Source organism: Mauremys reevesii, linkage group 2 (assembly GCF_016161935.1).
Source record: "Mauremys reevesii isolate NIE-2019 linkage group 2, ASM1616193v1, whole genome shotgun sequence".
Classification (NCBI taxonomy): domain Eukaryota; kingdom Metazoa; phylum Chordata; order Testudines; family Geoemydidae; genus Mauremys; species Mauremys reevesii.
In genome coordinates this window covers 123,955,821-123,974,023 of record NC_052624.1, presented here as the reverse complement: position 1 = coordinate 123,974,023, position 18,203 = coordinate 123,955,821, and the positions used below count along the sequence as shown (strand labels likewise).

Below are 18,203 nucleotides of genomic sequence, written 5' to 3'. Positions count from 1 at the left end.
ATAGAATCATAGAAGACTAGGCTTGGAAGAGACCTCAGGAGGTCATCTATTCCAACCCCCTGCTCAAAGCAGGACTAACCCAAACTAAATCATCCCAGCCAGGACTTTGTCAAGCTTTGTCACATCTCAAAGAACCACAGTTACAGTAAGTAACCATTTCTTTCTGACTATATGCCACTTTTATGCCTCCAGCTTATAGGGAATGCTGGGCCAAAATTGGTCACTAGTCCTTGCTTGCACCAGAAAATAATGCCCCGTGGCTGCTCAAGATTCCACCATGACAGGGGAATACTTCTCTACTGCCCAGTCCTCTTTGTGCTGCTGACTTACCAGGGGTTAAGGATCTGGTCTTATGTCTAATTAGTAGGGCTGCAGATTTGTCACAGTGGAGAAAATGTCACGGATACCATGATTTTTCTGTTTGTGTGGGAAGGCTCTAGGTGGGCCACCAGCACTGTATGGAGGACAGATTCCAGGGGAGCTGTTTGGAGGGTGAGTCTGGTGTGCACTTGTCGGAGAAAAACTCAGTTCTCGCTTTTTGTTTGGGTGCAGCAAAATCAAATACTTTATTATTTCTCTAGTAATTACAATGGAGGGAGAGAGTGCCATAGGACACAGGGTCGCCCCAGTCCTGGACAGGTCTCTCAACTGGTAAACAATTACAGCAGGCCTTTATACCTTTGTTACAGACAATTTCTAGCAATAATACAGACGGTAAAAAGCAACAAATACATTTTGTTTATACATAAGCCTTTCTGCTATCTTATTTGTCTCACTCCTAAAAGACGCCAGCCTGCATATTTGCAAGGTCGTAATAACTTTTTACACAGTTCTTTCTTGCTTCTAGAAGTCTCACGTCATTAGGGTTACAGCTAGGCTAACTCTTGCTAACTGACTGACATGCATTAAAATCCCCTTCAAATCCTTATTAATTCTTTCCCTGCTTCCACAGCACTTATCCTGCAGTGGTGGGTGGCTCCTGTGTCCTGCAGGGCTTGGGGTTTGCAACTTGGTGCATGGGATTGCGGTACCTTTCAGGTTTGGCCTGACAAAGGGGTAGGAAGGTGTGACACAGAAGCTCCTAGGAGAAAGGTCCCTTGTTCTTTGCAAATAACTCTTACTTAGATTTGACAAACTCACTATACCAAACATGTCTTACAGGATATTTATCCATAAAGGGTAACATGTAAGATATCTATGAGAAAGCTTGTAACTTGTCAAGATTCATAATCATTATGAGGTGTAAGTATGAGGTAATATATAAGGAATAATGTATTTATATATATATATATTAAAAAAAGAGTTGTCCGGTGGCACCTTAAGACTAACAGATTTATTTGGGCGTAAGCTTTCATGGGTGAAAAACCATGCATCTGAAGAAGTGGGATTTTTTTACCCACAAAAGCTTATGCACAAATAAATCTGTTAGTCTTTAAGGTGCCACCAGACTCCTCGTTGATTTTGTGGATACAGACTAACACAGCTACCCCTCTGATACTTTGTATTTATATTGAAAGTATGCTTTATGGATTTGGAATAACTCCTGGTCACCAGGGGATAATACGTCTCAGCAATGGTTCATTCAGGCAGGAAGAAATTGTCATCCTGCCCTGTTTAGCTGGCGGTGCAATGCATGGCTCAATTGTTTAGCCTTTTACCCAATCCTAAGAAGTTCATTGGAAAACCATCAGAGACAACTGCAAACAATCAAAATCTCCTAAAGGTATATATAAAAAAAGAACATTACAACAAGACAGGGGTTTGCCCTGTCTATGAACAGCAACAAAAGACTATTTAATGAAAACATAAGCTGGGGAAAGACCCACTGCATCCTTTTTATTGAGGCGACATCCTGAGGAGAAGGGGTGTTCTAATGAAAAATTGGATTCCTGTGAAGCCAGTTCTGCAGCATACTGAACTTTGGGGCGGGGAACCTACTTTATTAGATAGGAAAGGTACTTATTAATAAGTATAGAGACAGGTTTGCATTTTATAGTTTTGTTGTGTATTTTAGCCATTTGTTTCTACCACACCTTCCTGTTTTTGTAGAATGTCTGTTTTTTCTTTTGTTTTATTGCAAGTGCTGTGTGTTACACAAGAAAGGGGGTTTAAAGTAAAACTAGTAAGCTGGGGCACAGTGTTCCTCTGGGGACAGAGGATCTGGGATTTCTGTGAATATCCAGTGTCAGGGGCTGGATATCCCAGAGGAATGATTCAAAGGGACTCGGTGACAGGCTTGCATCTCTTGTTTAATCTACAAGACAAAGATAGGGCTGGTATAACCCAGAGGAAAGTGCTGAGTATCTGAAAGGCTGGTGTTAGGGCACAGACACCCAGTCAGGCACAGGCAAGATTTCCTCAAAGTGACCCAAGAACCATCATAGTGGGCCAAACCTGAGTGGCACTGCAATCCTGTGTGCCAGATCACAGTGCCTGGGGTGAGTGTTTGTGTGGGGAGCTTGCTCTCCATCTCTGGACCCAGCCTCCTGGGACACAGGAGCCACCACAGTAGGGTGAACGGAGGGTGGGCTTTCCAGCCCCCTGGCCACATGGGGGCTTTCTCATTTCCCTGGCCAGGTATTAGGGTTGTGGTGCTGGGGCAGAGGGTGTTACTGTAGCTGGTTGCTGCCCCTTTGGCTGTGGTGAGAAGGACACTATAGTTGAATTGCATATGTCATGGCTTTTTTAAATAAAAAATTATGGAGCGATAAACCTGTTACTTTTACTAGATTTACTGTGACTGCTTTGTGATTTGTGATTTCTTAAAAAAAATACTGTGACAAATTTGCAGCACTACTAATTAGCCATGTATTTAACTCACTGAAGTGTGTGTTTATTGATGGATGTTTTGAGTTGCTTCCAATTCTTATGTGATGCTGGCAAACTAGATGCCAACTCATGCCAAGGACCCATGCCTCACTTGGATATTGTCAAATATATAGTTGGAATCAGTCTTGTGCACCTGTATGTTAGTATTGTTAAAATAGATATTAGAGTTATAAAAATATGCTGAACGTTTACTTCATTGAATGCTTTTAAATTGCTGCATGCTCTAATCTCTTAAAACATCCGTATCCCATATTTTAAGGTAATATTTGAGCATTTGCATTGTAAGGCTGTATAACTGTGTAAGGTCTGGTCTACACTACAGAGTTAGGTCGATGCAAGGTAGCTTATGTCAACCTAATTATGGAAGTGTCTACACTTAAATTTCACTCCTGCCAATGTAACTGCCCCCCTATGATGACTTAATAACTCCACCTCCAAGAGTGGCGTAGAACCAAGGTCGGTGTTGTTTTGTCAACACAGTATCAGTGTAGACACTGCCTTGCTTATGTTGACTGTTACTGGCTTTCTGGAGCTGTCCCACAATGCTCCACACTGGCAGTACAATTGATACAAGTGCTCCTGGTAGGACACGCACCACTGACACAAGGAGCAAAGTGTAGACACACACAAGTGATGTAATTTCTGCTGTGGCTGTATGCCGATGTAAGTTAGGTTGACTTAATTTTATAATGTAGCCATGGCTTAAATCACCAGACAGAAGAGAGACATTAATTAGTGTGAAATGTTGGCCTCCAACAGGAGGTGTTGAGTCCTGCCTCACAAGGAAGATCAAGCAACAGCAGACAAACTATTGTGGCACATCAAAATGGACTTTCTCCCCTCTTCCCCCACCATGAAGAGGAGATGTGCAAGTGAATTCTTCCCATCAGCTGACTTTGCAATTTGAAGCAGAAGGAGGGAAGGGATAAAAACCTCTAACAAGGAGGAACTTTATCTTTATGCTGCTTGGACTATGAGGGGGCAAGGATTATGAAGCATAAGCAAAAGATCCACAGTGCTTAGCCTGGGTTAGCCCTAAAGGACATGCAGAGGTTGCTTATTTAAAGAACTTCTTTTGAAACTTCAAATTGGAACTCATATGTGTATGTATATATGTTTACTTGATTTAATCTTGTAAATCTATTTCTTTTTCCTATATAATAAATCTTTAGATAGTTTATTATAGGATTGGCTACAAGTGTTGTTTTTGGCGTGAAATCTAAGGAGCACTTGACCTGGGGTAAGCGGCCTTTTGGGACTGGCACTAATCTGAATGTTGCTGTGTTCTTCGGTGTAAGGGACCATCTATCATAAAGACAAGCCTACCTGGGTGGCAAGACAGATTGGAGTATCCAAGGGGACTATCTGTGACTCCGTGTTAAGGCTGTTTTAGTGCCCGAGGACTTTACAGTTGATAATTGGCTGGTAAAATCTAAGTATAGAACTCTCAGCCAATTTGGTTTTTTTTGCTGTTTCCTAACAGTCTGCCCTGAGATTGGTACCCACAGTCTTCAGCCACTGCAGGACAGACTGACATCTTAATTTTGTGGGGAGACCTTATCTTGGTGGGGCTGTGTTGCAGAGGCTGCAATATTTGTGAAGCTCATATGGAGCACAGACCATATGGATGCTCAGAAACTGACAGTTTGGTGGGCAAAGCAAATGAAACTTCTTGTCCAATGGGAGGAGCAGAGCCCACTTGAGATACTCACCATGGGCTGCATAGATGGATGGTAGATGCAGTGTTGAAGAGAGGGAGTGGGGATGTCAATGCAGAATTAGGATCCTGAAGATTAAAAATGATGGGATTTGCAGGCAGATCTTGCAAAATATCTCAATGCAAAACCCACAGATTCCTATCTACAGGCACAGTGACTGAAGGTACCATTTGAAATAGGTATACTGAGTGGAGTCACCTATGGTTTCCTTTAGAAACTTTTATATTTTCAGAATTGTTCTTTGAAAATTGGCAGTGCTCAAGACAGCACATGAAACCTTAATGTTAAGGACAACCTTTTCAGACATGATCATTAGACATTCAGACATTAGGTGCCTCCTTTTGTGGGTTCTCAATTTGAGATACATTGGGCCTAATATTTTAGAGGTGACGAGCAACTTCAACTCCCATTGATTTCATGTGGATTTGTGGTTGCTCAGTGCCTCTGATAATCAGATCCAAGCTATCCCAGGTTTTAAAACTGTCTGAAGGAAATTAAATCCAGCATATCAGTTCCACTCACTTAATAATTAAGGAGTAGAAGTTGGCTACAGATTTATGCTGGGAAAAAAGCCTCCAAATTTTTTGAATAGGCATGAAAGTACTTTAATGTGGCTACCTAAGTTTAGTATTTTTAAATACAATAGTTCATTTTGTGTGTGCAGTAAGTAATGATAGAAAAACAAGCCTAAACTCTAAGAGGAATTTTTTTTTCCTTTCAACAGCCAGCTGTGGTAGCACTAAATTGTTTTCATCTTATACATACACCAAATGTCCCTTTTACTACCAATTTTACTACTCTCAGCAATTAAATCTCCAGTTAGTAGCAAAATGTGCAGAATTATGGGGTTAGGTTCAAGGGAGATCCAGGGTACAGGTCTGACAGGCAAACTTGCTCTAGAATAAAAGTTGTATGTATAATACTCTTGTCTTCTACTATGAAAGATACAGACATGGATTGGGATGGATTTAATATTTTTAACATCTGATTTCTCTTGCTTACCTAGGTTGGTATTCTGAAAAAGATGTTTTTAAAACCTTTTACATATCCACTACCCGAAACAAGGTTTCTTCATGCAGGCAGAAGTGTATATAAACTTAAAATCAGATATGGCAACTTCCTCAGGTAAGCAAGTTTTTTACTCCTAGGTATGAACCAAACCCATACTTTCAGCGCACAACAGCATGAAGCTACAGTAAGAATGTATTGTACTGCGATCTCAAAATGAGGATTTTGGGAGATTCTTCATTTACTAAGCACTAGCACCACTTCTGAAGGTTCCAAACTGCAACAGTTCTATTTTTGGTCATGTAGGACTGGATATTTCATCTTCAAAGTTAATTAACACCAGACTGAGCATGGCCAGAGGGAGTCACCCGAGACTATGAAATGGTCTTCATGCTCTCTCTTCCAGACGAGTTGAGGACACTGCCCTTTTATTATTATTGGTGGAGCTCATACCTATTACTGTAGTTAAGATTGCCTAACACTTTCCATTATAAGGCCTTGTTTTCAGTTGCTTATAACTTTAAAGATTAGCAAATGTTTTTCTGAAATTTTCCTGTTGAGTATCTGCCTCAGACTTTTTTGAAACTTTCATCAAAAGTAGTTCAGCTATTTACAAGAATGAAGTTAAGGAGAAATACGTTAATTCATGTTAAAATAGTCTTACAAATGTTTAACTGAGAAGCTCTAGTGCCTCCATTGTTTGGAGCAGGGATTTGATAGGTTGCCCTAGTGTTAAGGATGTGCCTTTTGCTGTCTCTAGATAAGTTACAAGCCTCTGAAAATCTATTGGTACATGCTTAGTAGAGGTTTGCTTGCTATATTGACAGCCTTATTCCACAGAACATTCCATTTGCACTGCAAGTGCTCCATCTCCTCACAGCACTATAGAGCTCCCCATAGAGCAACAGCATGCCTCATTCTGGGGCTGCAGGGGCCAAGAAGGACTTCTTCTGTAATTGCTCATCTTCACTGACAGATGATGTTGTGGTGTCAGGCACTGGAACTGAGAACAATGAGACTGGTTCTTGGATTCTCAGAGCTTCCACTGCTGTCACCTAAGCAGCAAGGAGGAGAAATCAGTATATTTTCTTTTAGGGCCTGATCCAGAGTAGACTCAAGTTAATATGTCTTTCCATTTAGGTCAAAGGCCTTGGGATCTGGCCCTTTCTGAATTGGGATTTTAAAAATGTATTTTATTTATGAAGATTTTCTGTTCAAGTGATTATGCATATGGATTCCATTCTTCATGCGCATGTGCCCCATGCATGTGAGATCAGATTCTGTTGGCCAGCGGTGTCTATTTCAGTTGCAACTGTGCCGTATATGTCCTTGTGACCCTCCCCAAGACATAAAGGGCAGAGCAGGCCCAACCATCGCTTAGTTCCTCCTTATCACTCATGACAGTGAGATGCCTGCCTTTTCTCTATGCTTGGTGCTGGAGTTATTTAGGGTTATTGTTAATCAGTTTATTTATTTGGTTTAGCTAATTAACTATATAAATATAGGAATTTGATTCTTTGTTATGTATCAGAGGGGTAGCCGTGTTAGTCTGGATCTGTAAAAAGAAACAAAGAGTCCTGTGGCACCTTAAAGACTAACAGATGTATTGGAGCATGAGCTTTCGTGGGTGAATGCCCACTTCGTCAAGACCCCATCCTGTGCTCCTGGGGCACTCTACTCAAAGGCCCCATTGATCTACTATTATTCAAGCATTTGTATCTTCTGACAAAGGCAGAAAGAAGCACCACCCAAAGGATAAGTGAAGGATCAGGTTATAGTCTCTGGCACCTAGAAAGCTAAGACACAAGAATCATCAGACTTCTAACTCGTCTCAGGTTCAACCTTCCAAGGGCCAGAAGACTGAGAAGGCCTCTTCTGGTGCCCTGATACAAATCACTAACATGACACAAGTGGTGTGACTATATCTGCAGATTGTGTTTCTCTTGGTACTGACCTCTCAGCATCAGGTGTCTTAATTCTGCTGGCCATATATTTGGCCTTGTGTTCCTTGGCTTCCCTTATCAATTTTCTATAATTCCTGATTTCTGGTTTATATTCATTACTATCAACTTCCCCCTTTTTTACTTGCTATGTATTATTTATATCTGCATTCACTTTCCTTCTAAACCAGGTTGTTTTTTAGCCAGCAGGGCATTCTTCCTCAGTTGTGAGGATATGGCTTTTTTGGCATCTAGTAAGGTTTTCTTAAATGATTTGCAATTATCATTCAAATTTTTATGATTAAATTCTTCCTCCCAACTGATTTGGCTCATAATTGTTTTCAGCTTTGTGAAACTGATCTTATTAAAGCATTAAGTATATGTATTACTGGTATGGAGTTTATTCTGATTGCACATGATAAATGTGATCAAGTCATGATCACTTGTACCTAAGCTACTATTAATTTTTAGATCTCTGATCAGTTCCTCTTTGTCTGTTAGGGTGAGGTCTAATAAAGAATTCACTTGTGTTGACTGCAACATGTTTTGAATTAGGAAATTATCATCTATAATGTTTAGAAATTCCAAGGATGTTTTTAGTACTGGCAACATGAGACCTCAAGCTGAAGTTCCTCCATTATCACACTGCTTTCCTCCCCCGTAAAACTACATATAGGTGCACAGTGAGGTAGTTATCCTATTCCCTAGTGTGATTTGGTGGTTTATAGCAGACACCAACTAATGGCCTGTCTTGGTTTTTATCTGTTAGGATATTGATCCATAAGCATTTAAGATAATTTTCATCTGAGTTATCAACCAACTTTATGACCACCCAAGAACATTAGTGAGAATATGACTCAGACTTTTGGGACCTATGATCCCATGCACCTATGTGATGCTGTTTGGCTTTTTTCTCCTGTGCCCTATGGAACGGTGGTTGAAATCAGTGTATCTACCCAGCAAGCAGCACATGGACATGTTGGTCATGGTCCCACAACAAGTCCTGACCTCATTAAACTGATGGAAAGACTCTCTTAAAGTGCGCACCTCCTCCTACCAACATTCTGGTGATGGATACCTCCAGTCAAGGATCAGGGCTCATCTAGATTACCTTCAAATTTAGGGCCTATGGTTCTCTGAAGAGGCTTGCCTCCCCATAAATGTTGTAGTGCTCAGAGCCATCGGTCTGACATGCATCTGATTCTTGCCTCTTCTCCAGCAATCTGCAGCACATGTGCTGACCGACAACACCACAGCTAGCAAGGTCATCTCCACTCTCTCAGGAAACCATGTGACTATTGAATTGGTGCATTCCAAAGCAAATCACACCAGTGGCTTTGCACCTTCTCTTCCTTATAAAGACCTAAGCTGATCAACTCACCAGGCACTTCTTAGACAACCAGTAGTGGTCTAACAATCAAACCTTCAGAACATCTTTTGCAAGTGTGGATGCCCAGAAACAGACTTGTACCACAGACCATAACAAGAAGTGTCAACATTCTGTTCTGGAGAGAGTGCAAGCCCAGGCTTCCTGATAAATGCCTTTTTCATTCCTTGGATATCAAGGTTGGTATATGCCTTTCTACTGATCTCCATGATGCTGAGGGTTCTGAGGAAATAGAGATAAGATGCAGGATAGATGATTATGATAACCACAGTATAGGGCAACCAGTTCTGGTATTGGGATCTGACAAACCTTTCAGCACAGCCCTCCATCACCCTACTAGTTCTGCCTGACAGTCTCCCAGAACAACAGTTGGATCTTGCATCAGGACCCAGCTTCCTTACAACTGAAAGACTGGATATTGGCTGGATGACAAACTAAAAGAAGCTGTTCAGCTGAAGTTTGGAACATTCTGCTCCAAAACAAGAAACCCTGAACCAGACTGACTTATAAAGCTAAGTTGGAAGAGGTATTCTATTTAAGCATCTCAATACTTTTCCCTTGACATCAAACAATCTCCCTTTGAGACCTTAGCAATATGTTCCCTAATCATCTGTCTATACCACCTATCAATGAATAATGCTTTTTTAGTAGCCATTGCATCAGCTAGAATGGTAGGGCAGATGCAGGCCCTCCTGGCCCTTTCTACAGTGCTTTGTAAAGACAGAGTTACTCTCAGGACACATCCCAAATTCTTGTCCAAAGTTGTTTTAACATTTCAAAGGAACTAATCCATCCATCTCCCAGTTTTCTCCCCAAAACTCACTTAACAGCAAGGGAAACTAAACTTCATACACTTGATGTATAAGGGCATTGTCAGACAACTTTATCAAGACAAAATCATTCAGGAACACACCTAGATTTTTCATGGTCTTTGCTGATAGAGCTAAGAGTCAAGCAGTATTATCTCAGAGGTTATCAAAGAGAGTCTCCACCTGTATAAGAACATGCTACAAGCTAGTAAGAATAGATTCAGTTAGCCACATTAGAGCTCATTCCACTAGAGCACAGGTAGCTTCTGTTGCCTGTTTGAAAAATGCCCGTGTCTGAAATCTGCTGGGTAGCTATATGTATTTCAGTCCACATCTTTACAAGACAATGCTTCTTGGCAGAAGCTTACAGATTGGATGCCTCTTTTGGTATGGCTGTCCTGCAGGCATTGTTTAAGTAGGACTCCTAGAACCCACTTGCAAGCAAACAGATAACTGTTAGTCAACAAGAGTGAAATCCATGTGGATGGACATTCACTTGAAGAACAAACAAACAGTTACTTATCCTTCAGAAACTGTGGTTCTTTGATATATGTTGTATATATGGGTTCCATGATACCCCCTCCTTCTCTGCTACTTTGGAGTCCTACTCCTCTCAGATTCTGTGTTGGCAAAGGAATTGAGGGTGGTTGGACCCATTCTGAATTTTATGCCCTCAGTTGGGGAGGGGTTGTGGTCCCAGTGGACACTAGTGGCCAAAAAAAAAAAAGCCAACCTTGTGCACATTGGGTGCAGTCATGCCAAGAGTGAAATCCTTGAGAACATAGTATTTTGAAGAACCAGAGTTACTGAGAGGTAAATAACTGTTCTTTCACCTTTTAAGAATTCATTTGTCTCTGCTTCATATTTTCCATGTGAAATCAGATTCCTCTGAGACATTTTATCACTATGGAAATAATTACAGTGCTCCATCTTGTCTTTCATTTTGTGAGGCTAAATATATTTTTTGTTTGTGTCACAGCAGTGATGATATAGACAACAATGAAAATACTGCCAAGGAACTAGAGGTAGGTTATCTAAATTTTACACTGGGTGCTCCTCTCAATAAATATTTTGTTCATTACAGGGTAATAGTATTCTGAAAAATGAAATATTCCCGGAGAAAAACACGTTTTTGGTCTACAGATTGAGGTTGACAAATATATTACCAGCTAAGAAACTTTATACTGTAGTTTTCATCCAAACCACAAGTGTCAGCCTGTAAATGCAAAGTTTTAAGATTCCACCTTAAATATAGAAATATACCTAATAAATACCAAATCTAAAAAATAGAAATTGTCATGTTCATGGAGCTAGCTGCACCTCTCTTCCCTTTCTGGTCTCTCTCAGTGAGCCCACCTCAGATTCTGGGCCTCTTTTGGGGTGGAATCTCAGTTGTTTTATTCTTTGATCAGGAACTGGTTGTGCTATTGTGTGTATATCAGCTGCTTATTATCCTGCAGGTCTGATGGGCTTTTGGGCATCTACAGGAACCTGTGACCAGTGATATTGACTAACAGACTCTTAAAACAAAAATGTCCCCACACTGTTAAAATTATTTCAACAGTAGAAATTTGCATATGCTGTTAATATTTAATATTTCTCTCTAATTTTTTTAATCTTTCAGGAAGCCATTCGAGTAATCATTGGAAATCTTGATAATTTACATCCATTTGCTACAGAACGCTTGACTATATTTCCGTGTATCCTTTGCTCAGTGTGAAAATAAATAAATTCAGTGAGCCAGTCTTTGGGAAATTGTTTATATTATTGCTCTGTGGAATTTATGGGCCAGATCCTCAGCTGGCATAAATGAATATTGAAGTCAATGGATCTATGCAGATTACATCAGCCGTCCCTATGTTTGTCTTCAGTTGCAGAATTATTATTTGAGTGCACGCAGTGCTTTTCAATCTTTTTCGAGGGTGGTGGCCCCTTATTTGAAATCAATAATTTTCATAACTTTACATTTTAAAGTAAAAACATACCATGTAACAGTAAGCTAATAGAATGCAACCTCTACTAATACATTTGACCTCACAAACTTTTAAGGTTTTGACCACCTAAAGTTATTCTCAAAATTTTATTTTCTTTGTTTTAGAATTATAATGAAAACTTCCATTACCTTTTGTGATCTCACTGGGGGAAGAGGATGTCAGGCCACAACCCCAATGATTGAGAAACACTGAAATGCACAAAAGTAAATATTAGCAACACCTGAAATTGCACTGTTCTTTGAGTATTTATCCATATGGATTCTGCTTCTGTTGTGCCTCTGCTCCATGCTTTTGAGGTTGAATTTTCTTGGCCAGCAGCTTTGGTTGAGGCATCACCTGTGCTTTGCACTACCTTGTACCTTTCTTTGGAGGGCATAAAAGGTAGAGCAGCCCTCAGTTTCTTCTTACCACCCATGGCAGAGAGATGGAACTTCAATTGCTTCATAGAGTTTAGGGCCAGAAAGGATCATCAAATCATCTAATCTGACCTGCATATCGTTGAGTGGAATTTAATGCCCTAACACTCTTATGCTGAGCCCAATGTCTTTAGTTTAACTAAAGCATTTCGGTCCTCTGGTAGTGCCATATGCCAGATGTTCTGCCTCGGCCTGGTTTGAGGACTTAAATCTGAGCCCCACCTACCTCCAGCTGCAAAAAATAAATAAATAAACAAATCCTACACTCACATAGAAATTTGCATATACTGTTAATATTGTAATATCCCTCCCTATTTTTTAAAAATCTTTTAGAAAGCCATTCGAATAATGATTGGAAATCTTGATAATTTACATCTGTTTGCTACAGAACACTTTACTATATTTCCCTGTATCCTTTGCTTGGTGTCAAAATAAATTCAATGAGCCCATGTATGGGAGCTTGTTTAATTTATATTATTGGTATGTGGAATTTATGAGCCAGATTCTCAGATGGCATAAATCAATATTGAAGTCAAGAGAGCTATGCAGCTTACATCAACTGAGGATCTGTCCCTATGTTTGTCTTCTGTTGCAGAATTTTTATTTGAGAACTTAGTCTTACAAAGAGACTTTCCTAGCCTTCTCTGAAACAATCTCATGCCTTGTTTCCTAATTCTCTATAGAAACCAGTTGCCAGATAGTTTGGCCTTTCCTGTCCCATGGATGTTCTTAGGTAGGTCCTGATTAATTTTAGCTTGCTGAAACTCCTTTCATTAGCAGCCATGGTTATAGGAAGATGGCAAAAAATATGCAGTGCTGTTTCCCTTTTTAGGGAAACTCATTTAAAAGCCTTTTGTGAATGTAGCTAAGAGCTCAATCTCATCCTTTCCACTTTCAGAATTTAAATCCTTAGGGCAGCTGCTTGCTACGTTTTGAGCATGCCTCTTTAGATTTTTGCTGCTTGTCCATTTAAAAAGCAAATCTTTCTCTCACTCTATCTTACTTACACATCCCATTGTCCAGTTGTGATTAATATTGTGTTTAAGAGGGAGTTGAAAACCTTGTGTTCAGAAACTTTTTCAGGATCAGGTGACCTTTTGTCTTTTGCAAGTTCACCTGGCATTACTTCCCTTCTCTGAAATGGTTTTTCTTTGGACTGTGTGGATATTCTTAATGTTTCAGCCTGTGAAGCAGTAGCTTCCTTACTTGCAATGAACCCAGAAGACTGTAATTCTGATAAAGCATCTCAAAAGCCACCAAGTAAACTGCAAGCTGTTTAACTGTGAAGAACTGGACTCTGCAATTTTTTTCTCACAACATTTTTTTTATGATATAGTTACCATATCTTGTCCAAAAAAAGAAACACAAACTCTGAAATGTTCATTTGCAAGCTATCTGCTTTCAGCATAAATTCTGGCATATGATTGTATGCCAGATCTTGTCTAAAGTATCAAACACCTGATTTCTACCTTTTCAGACCATCTTATTGTGCTTAGGCATTTTAATGTAAATGCACATTTGCTTTTTTAACACACCCTAATGATTAATAGAAGTGGAAAACAGGGTATACAATCTTTGAACAATTCCAAAAAGTAGAACAATTTGGAACAATCATTGCAGCAGCTTCTCCAAAAACATTCAGTGAGTGGGCAGCACATGAGACAAAATATGTGTGCTGATTTACCTGCTCAATTTGATTTTGAACACTTTTTGTGTCGTGCTGGCATGTTATCGCAGTTGTCATAGCTTTGTTCTTTGCAGTGAGCCATGTCCAAGCCATCTTTTTTCATCCTCTCTAAAATAACCTCCATAATATTGTCAAAGTTAGACTCAGGACTCACAGTTTGTCAGACCACTCTGTTTTATTAGCACAGCGCTCTGCTAATAACACCCCGATAATGTGAGCACCGTGCAAGACACAAACTATCTTATTTATACAGATAAAAGGGCGAGAACTTAACAAGATAACAAAGGAAGCAGAATCTGATAAGTTTACCTGGGCTAGGCATGCATATCTTATTTCCTTACTAACTATTACCGATCTTCTGTTAATGTTTCGCCATTAGCACCATTGTTTATGCCTAATGTTTCTTTTCCTGGCACCTGTATTTTAACATTTCTTATTTCTGCTTAAAGGTACATACAACATTTCTTTAATCCATTCTTATTTTTACAATATAATTCATTCTACTTTCACAATATCCTCCCTGGTTTTGGTGTGGATATCACAGGAGCTGACTTATTTTTCCCAGTGGATGCTCCACCCTCTTCTCTGAACCCCACCCTTGCTCCGCCTCTTCCCGCTCTGCTCTGCCCCGTCCCCAGAGGACCTTCCCCTGCTGTGCCCCTTCCCCTGAAAACTCCCGCTCCATCCCTCGAGCGCCTCCTGCCAGCCACCAAATTGGTGGGCTGATTGGCGGGCCTGCTGAACAGCTGTGGCTGGTGGGTGTTGAACACCCCTTATTTTTTTTCCATGGGTACTTTGTGCTCCAGAGCACCCATGGAATCAGTGCCTATGGTGGATATCAGTGAAATCTATAAAGCTCTCAACAACCTTCTGTCTGAGCTTACCAAAATCTGAGGGGAATCAAGACTGAGGGGAAAAACAACTGAGGAGAGTTGGCAGTATTTCAAAGGGACACTATTAAGGGCCCAAAAGCAAGCTATTCTGCTGGGTAGGAAAGATAGAAAATGTGGCAAAAGACCAGCTTGGCTTAACCACGAGATCTTGCATGATCTAAAAAATAAAAAGGAGTCCTATAAAAAATAGGAACTAGGACAAATTACAAAGGATGAATATAGGCAAACAACACAGGAATGCAGTGGCAAGAGTAGAAAGGTAGAGGCACAAAATGAGCTCAAACTAGCTACAGGAATAAAGAGAAACAAGAAGACTTTTTATCAATACATCAATACAAGAGGAAGACCAAGGATAGGGTAGGCCTACTGCTCAGTGAGGAGGGAGAAACAGTAACAGGAAACTTGGACATGGCAGAGATGCTCAATGACGTTTTTGTTTCGGTCTTCACCGAGAAGTCTGAAAGAATGCCTAATATAGTGAATGGGGGTAGGTTTGGAAGATAAAATAAAAAAAGAACAAGTTAAAAATCACTTAGAAAAGTTAGATGCCTGCAAGTCACCAGGGCCTGATGAAATGCATCCTAGAATACTAATAGAGGAGGTATCTGAGCCTCTAGCTGTTATCTTTGGAAATACATGGGAGACAGGAGAGATTCCAGAAGACTGGAAAAGGGCAAATATAGTCCCCATCTATAAAAAGGGAAATAAAAACAACCCAGGAAACTACAGACCAGTTAGTTTAACTTCTGTGCCAGAGAAGATAATGGTGCAAGTAATTAAGGAAATCATCTGCAAACACTTGGAAGGTGGTAAGGTGATAGGGAATAGCCGGCATGGATTTGTAAAGAACAAATCATATCAAACCAATCTGATAGCGTTCTTTGATAGGATAACGAGCCTTGTGGATAAGGGAGAAGCGGTGAATGTGGTATACCTAGACTTTAGTAAGGCATTTGATACGGTCTCGCATGACATTCTTATCGATAAACTAGGCAAATACAACTCAGATGGTGCTACTATAAGGTGGGTGCATAACTGGCTGGATAACCATACTCAGAGAGTAGTTATTAATGGTTCCCAATCCGGCTGGAAAGGTATAACAAGTGGGGTTCCGCAGGGGTCTGTTTTGGGATTGGCTCTGTTCAATATCTTCATCAACAACTTAGATATTTGTATAGAAAGTACGCGTATTAAGTTTGCAGATGATATCAAACTAGGAGGGATTGCAACTGCTTTGGAGGATAGGGTCATAATTCAAAATGATCTGGACAAATTGGAGAAATGGTCTGAGGTAAACAGGATGAAGTTTAATAAAGTCACATGCAAAGTGCTCCACTTAGGAAGGAACAATCAGTTTCACACATACAGAGACTGTCTAGGAAGAAGTACGGCAGAAAGGGATCTAAGGGTTATAGTGGACCACAAGCTAAATATGAGTCAACAGAGTGATGCTGTTGCAAAAAAAGCAAACGTGATTCTGGGATATATTAGCAGCTGTGTTGTGAGCAAGACATGATAAGTCATTCTTCTGCTCTACTCTGCGCTGGTTAGGCCTCAACTGGAGTATTGTGTCCTGTTCTGGGCACCACATTTCAAGAAAGATGTGGAGAAATTGGAGAGGGTCCAGAGAAGAGCAACAAGAATGATTAAAGGTCTAGAGAACATGACCTATGAAGGAAGGCTGAAAGAATTGGGTTTGTTTAGTTTAGAAAAGAGAAGACTGAGGGTATGTCTACACTACCAGAGTAGTTCGATTTTACTTAACTTGAATTTGTGGAACCGACCTTACAAAGTCGAACGTGTGTATCCACACTAAGGACAGTAATTCGACTTCGTGAGTCCACACTAACGGGGCAAGCGTCGACATTGGAAGCGGTGCACTGTGGGCAGCTTTCCCACAGTTCCCGCAGTCCCTGCTGCCCATTGAAATTCTGGGTCGAGCCCCCAATGCCTGCTGGGGGAAAATATGTGTCGACTGTCATCATTCAACCATCACTCCCGCCTCCCTCCATGAAAGCGCTGGCGGGAAATCTGTTTGTGCACTTTTCTGGTCAGTGACAGTGCGGATGCCACAGCACTGCGAGCATGGAGCCCGCTGCGATCATCGCTGCAGTTATGGCCGTTGTCAACTCACGCACCTTATCGTCCACCTTTTTCACAGTCAGATGCTGAGAAATCAGGCGAGGAGGCTCCGGCAGCGCGGTGAGGACATGAAGTGTGAGAGTGGCACAGACCTCTCACAAAGCACGGGACCCCGCGCCGTGGACATCATGGTGGCAATGGGTCATGTTCATGCTGTGGAACGGCGATTCTAGGCCCGGGAAACAAGCACGGACTGGTGGGACCGCATAGTGCTGCAGGTCTGGGATGAATCACAGTGGCTGCGAAACTTTCGCATGCGTAAGGGCACTTTCCTTGAACTGTGTGACTTGCTGTCCCCTGCCCTGAAGCGCAAGGACACCCAGATGCGAGCAGCCCTGACTGTGCAGAAGCGAGTGGCCATAGCCCTCTGGAAACTTGCAACGCCAGACAGCTACCGGTCAGTAGCGAACCACTTTGGCGTGGGCAAATCTACCGTAGGGGTTGCTGTGATGCAAGTTGCCAACGCAATCGTTGAGCTACTGCTCTCAAAGGTAGTGACCCTGGGAAACGTTCAGGTCATCATAGATGGCTTCGCCGCGATGGGATTCCCAAACTGCGGTGGGGCTATAGATGGAACTCACATCCCTATCCTGGGACCGGACCACCAGGCCAGCCAGTATATTAACCAAAAGGGCTACTTTTCAATGGTGCTGCACGCACTGGTGGACCATAGGGGACGTTTTACCAACATCAATGTCGGATGGCCGGGCAAGGTTCATGACGCGCGTGTTTTCAGGAACTCTGGTCTGTTTAGACGCCTGCAGGAAGGTACTTTCTTCCCGGACCACAAAATAACTGTTGGGGATGTGGAGATGCCTACAGTGATCCTCGGGGACCCAGCCTACCCGCTAATGCCCTGGCTCATGAAGCCCTATACAGGCGCCCTGGACAGTGACAAAGAACTCTTCAACTACCGGCTGAGCAAGTGCAGAATGGTGGTGGAGTGTGCTTTCGGACGTCTCAAGGGGAGATGGAGAAGCTTACTGACTCGCTCAGATCTCAGCGAAACCAATATCCCCATTGTTATTGCAGCTTGCTGTGTGCTCCACAATCTCTGTGAGAGCAAGGGGGAGACCTCTATGGCGGGATGGGAGGTTGAGGCACATAGCCTGGCTGCTGATTACGCCCAGCCAGACAGCCGTGCGATTAGAAGAGCCCAGCGGGAAGTGCTGTGCATCCGGGAGGCTTTGAAAGCTAGGTTCCTCAGTGAGCAGGGTAACCTGTGACTATTAAGTTTGTTTACAGAGAAGCTGAACCTGCCCCCGTTTCTTTACCCAGTTAATGTTGACTATCCTCTGCAGTTACATACCCCGTTCCCCCCGTTCCCTCCCTTCCAACACACGTTTGAAAATAAAATACATGGAACTTTGTTAATAAACA

General features: G+C 41.6%; 1 protein-coding gene across 8 annotated transcripts in view; it reads left to right on the top strand.

Moving 5' to 3' along the window:
• MAJIN (membrane anchored junction protein) overlaps positions 1 to 18,203 on the top strand; it is a 193,651-nt gene that overhangs the window by 34,237 nt on the left and 141,211 nt on the right. For 6 of the 8 annotated variants that reach the window (XR_005595011.1, XM_039527189.1, XM_039527188.1 and 3 more), the window contains 3 exons: positions 5,554 to 5,672; positions 10,671 to 10,716; positions 11,316 to 11,391. Coding sequence is in view for 7 of the 8 variants with exons in the window: in XM_039527189.1 (XP_039383123.1) it covers positions 5,572 to 5,672; positions 10,671 to 10,716; positions 11,316 to 11,391 (223 nt within the window). In the remaining variant the exon portion in view is untranslated. The remainder of the gene's footprint in view (positions 1 to 5,553; positions 5,673 to 10,670; positions 10,717 to 11,315; positions 11,392 to 18,203) is intronic. The other 2 variants (XM_039527192.1, XM_039527193.1) reach the window with 1 other exon arrangement.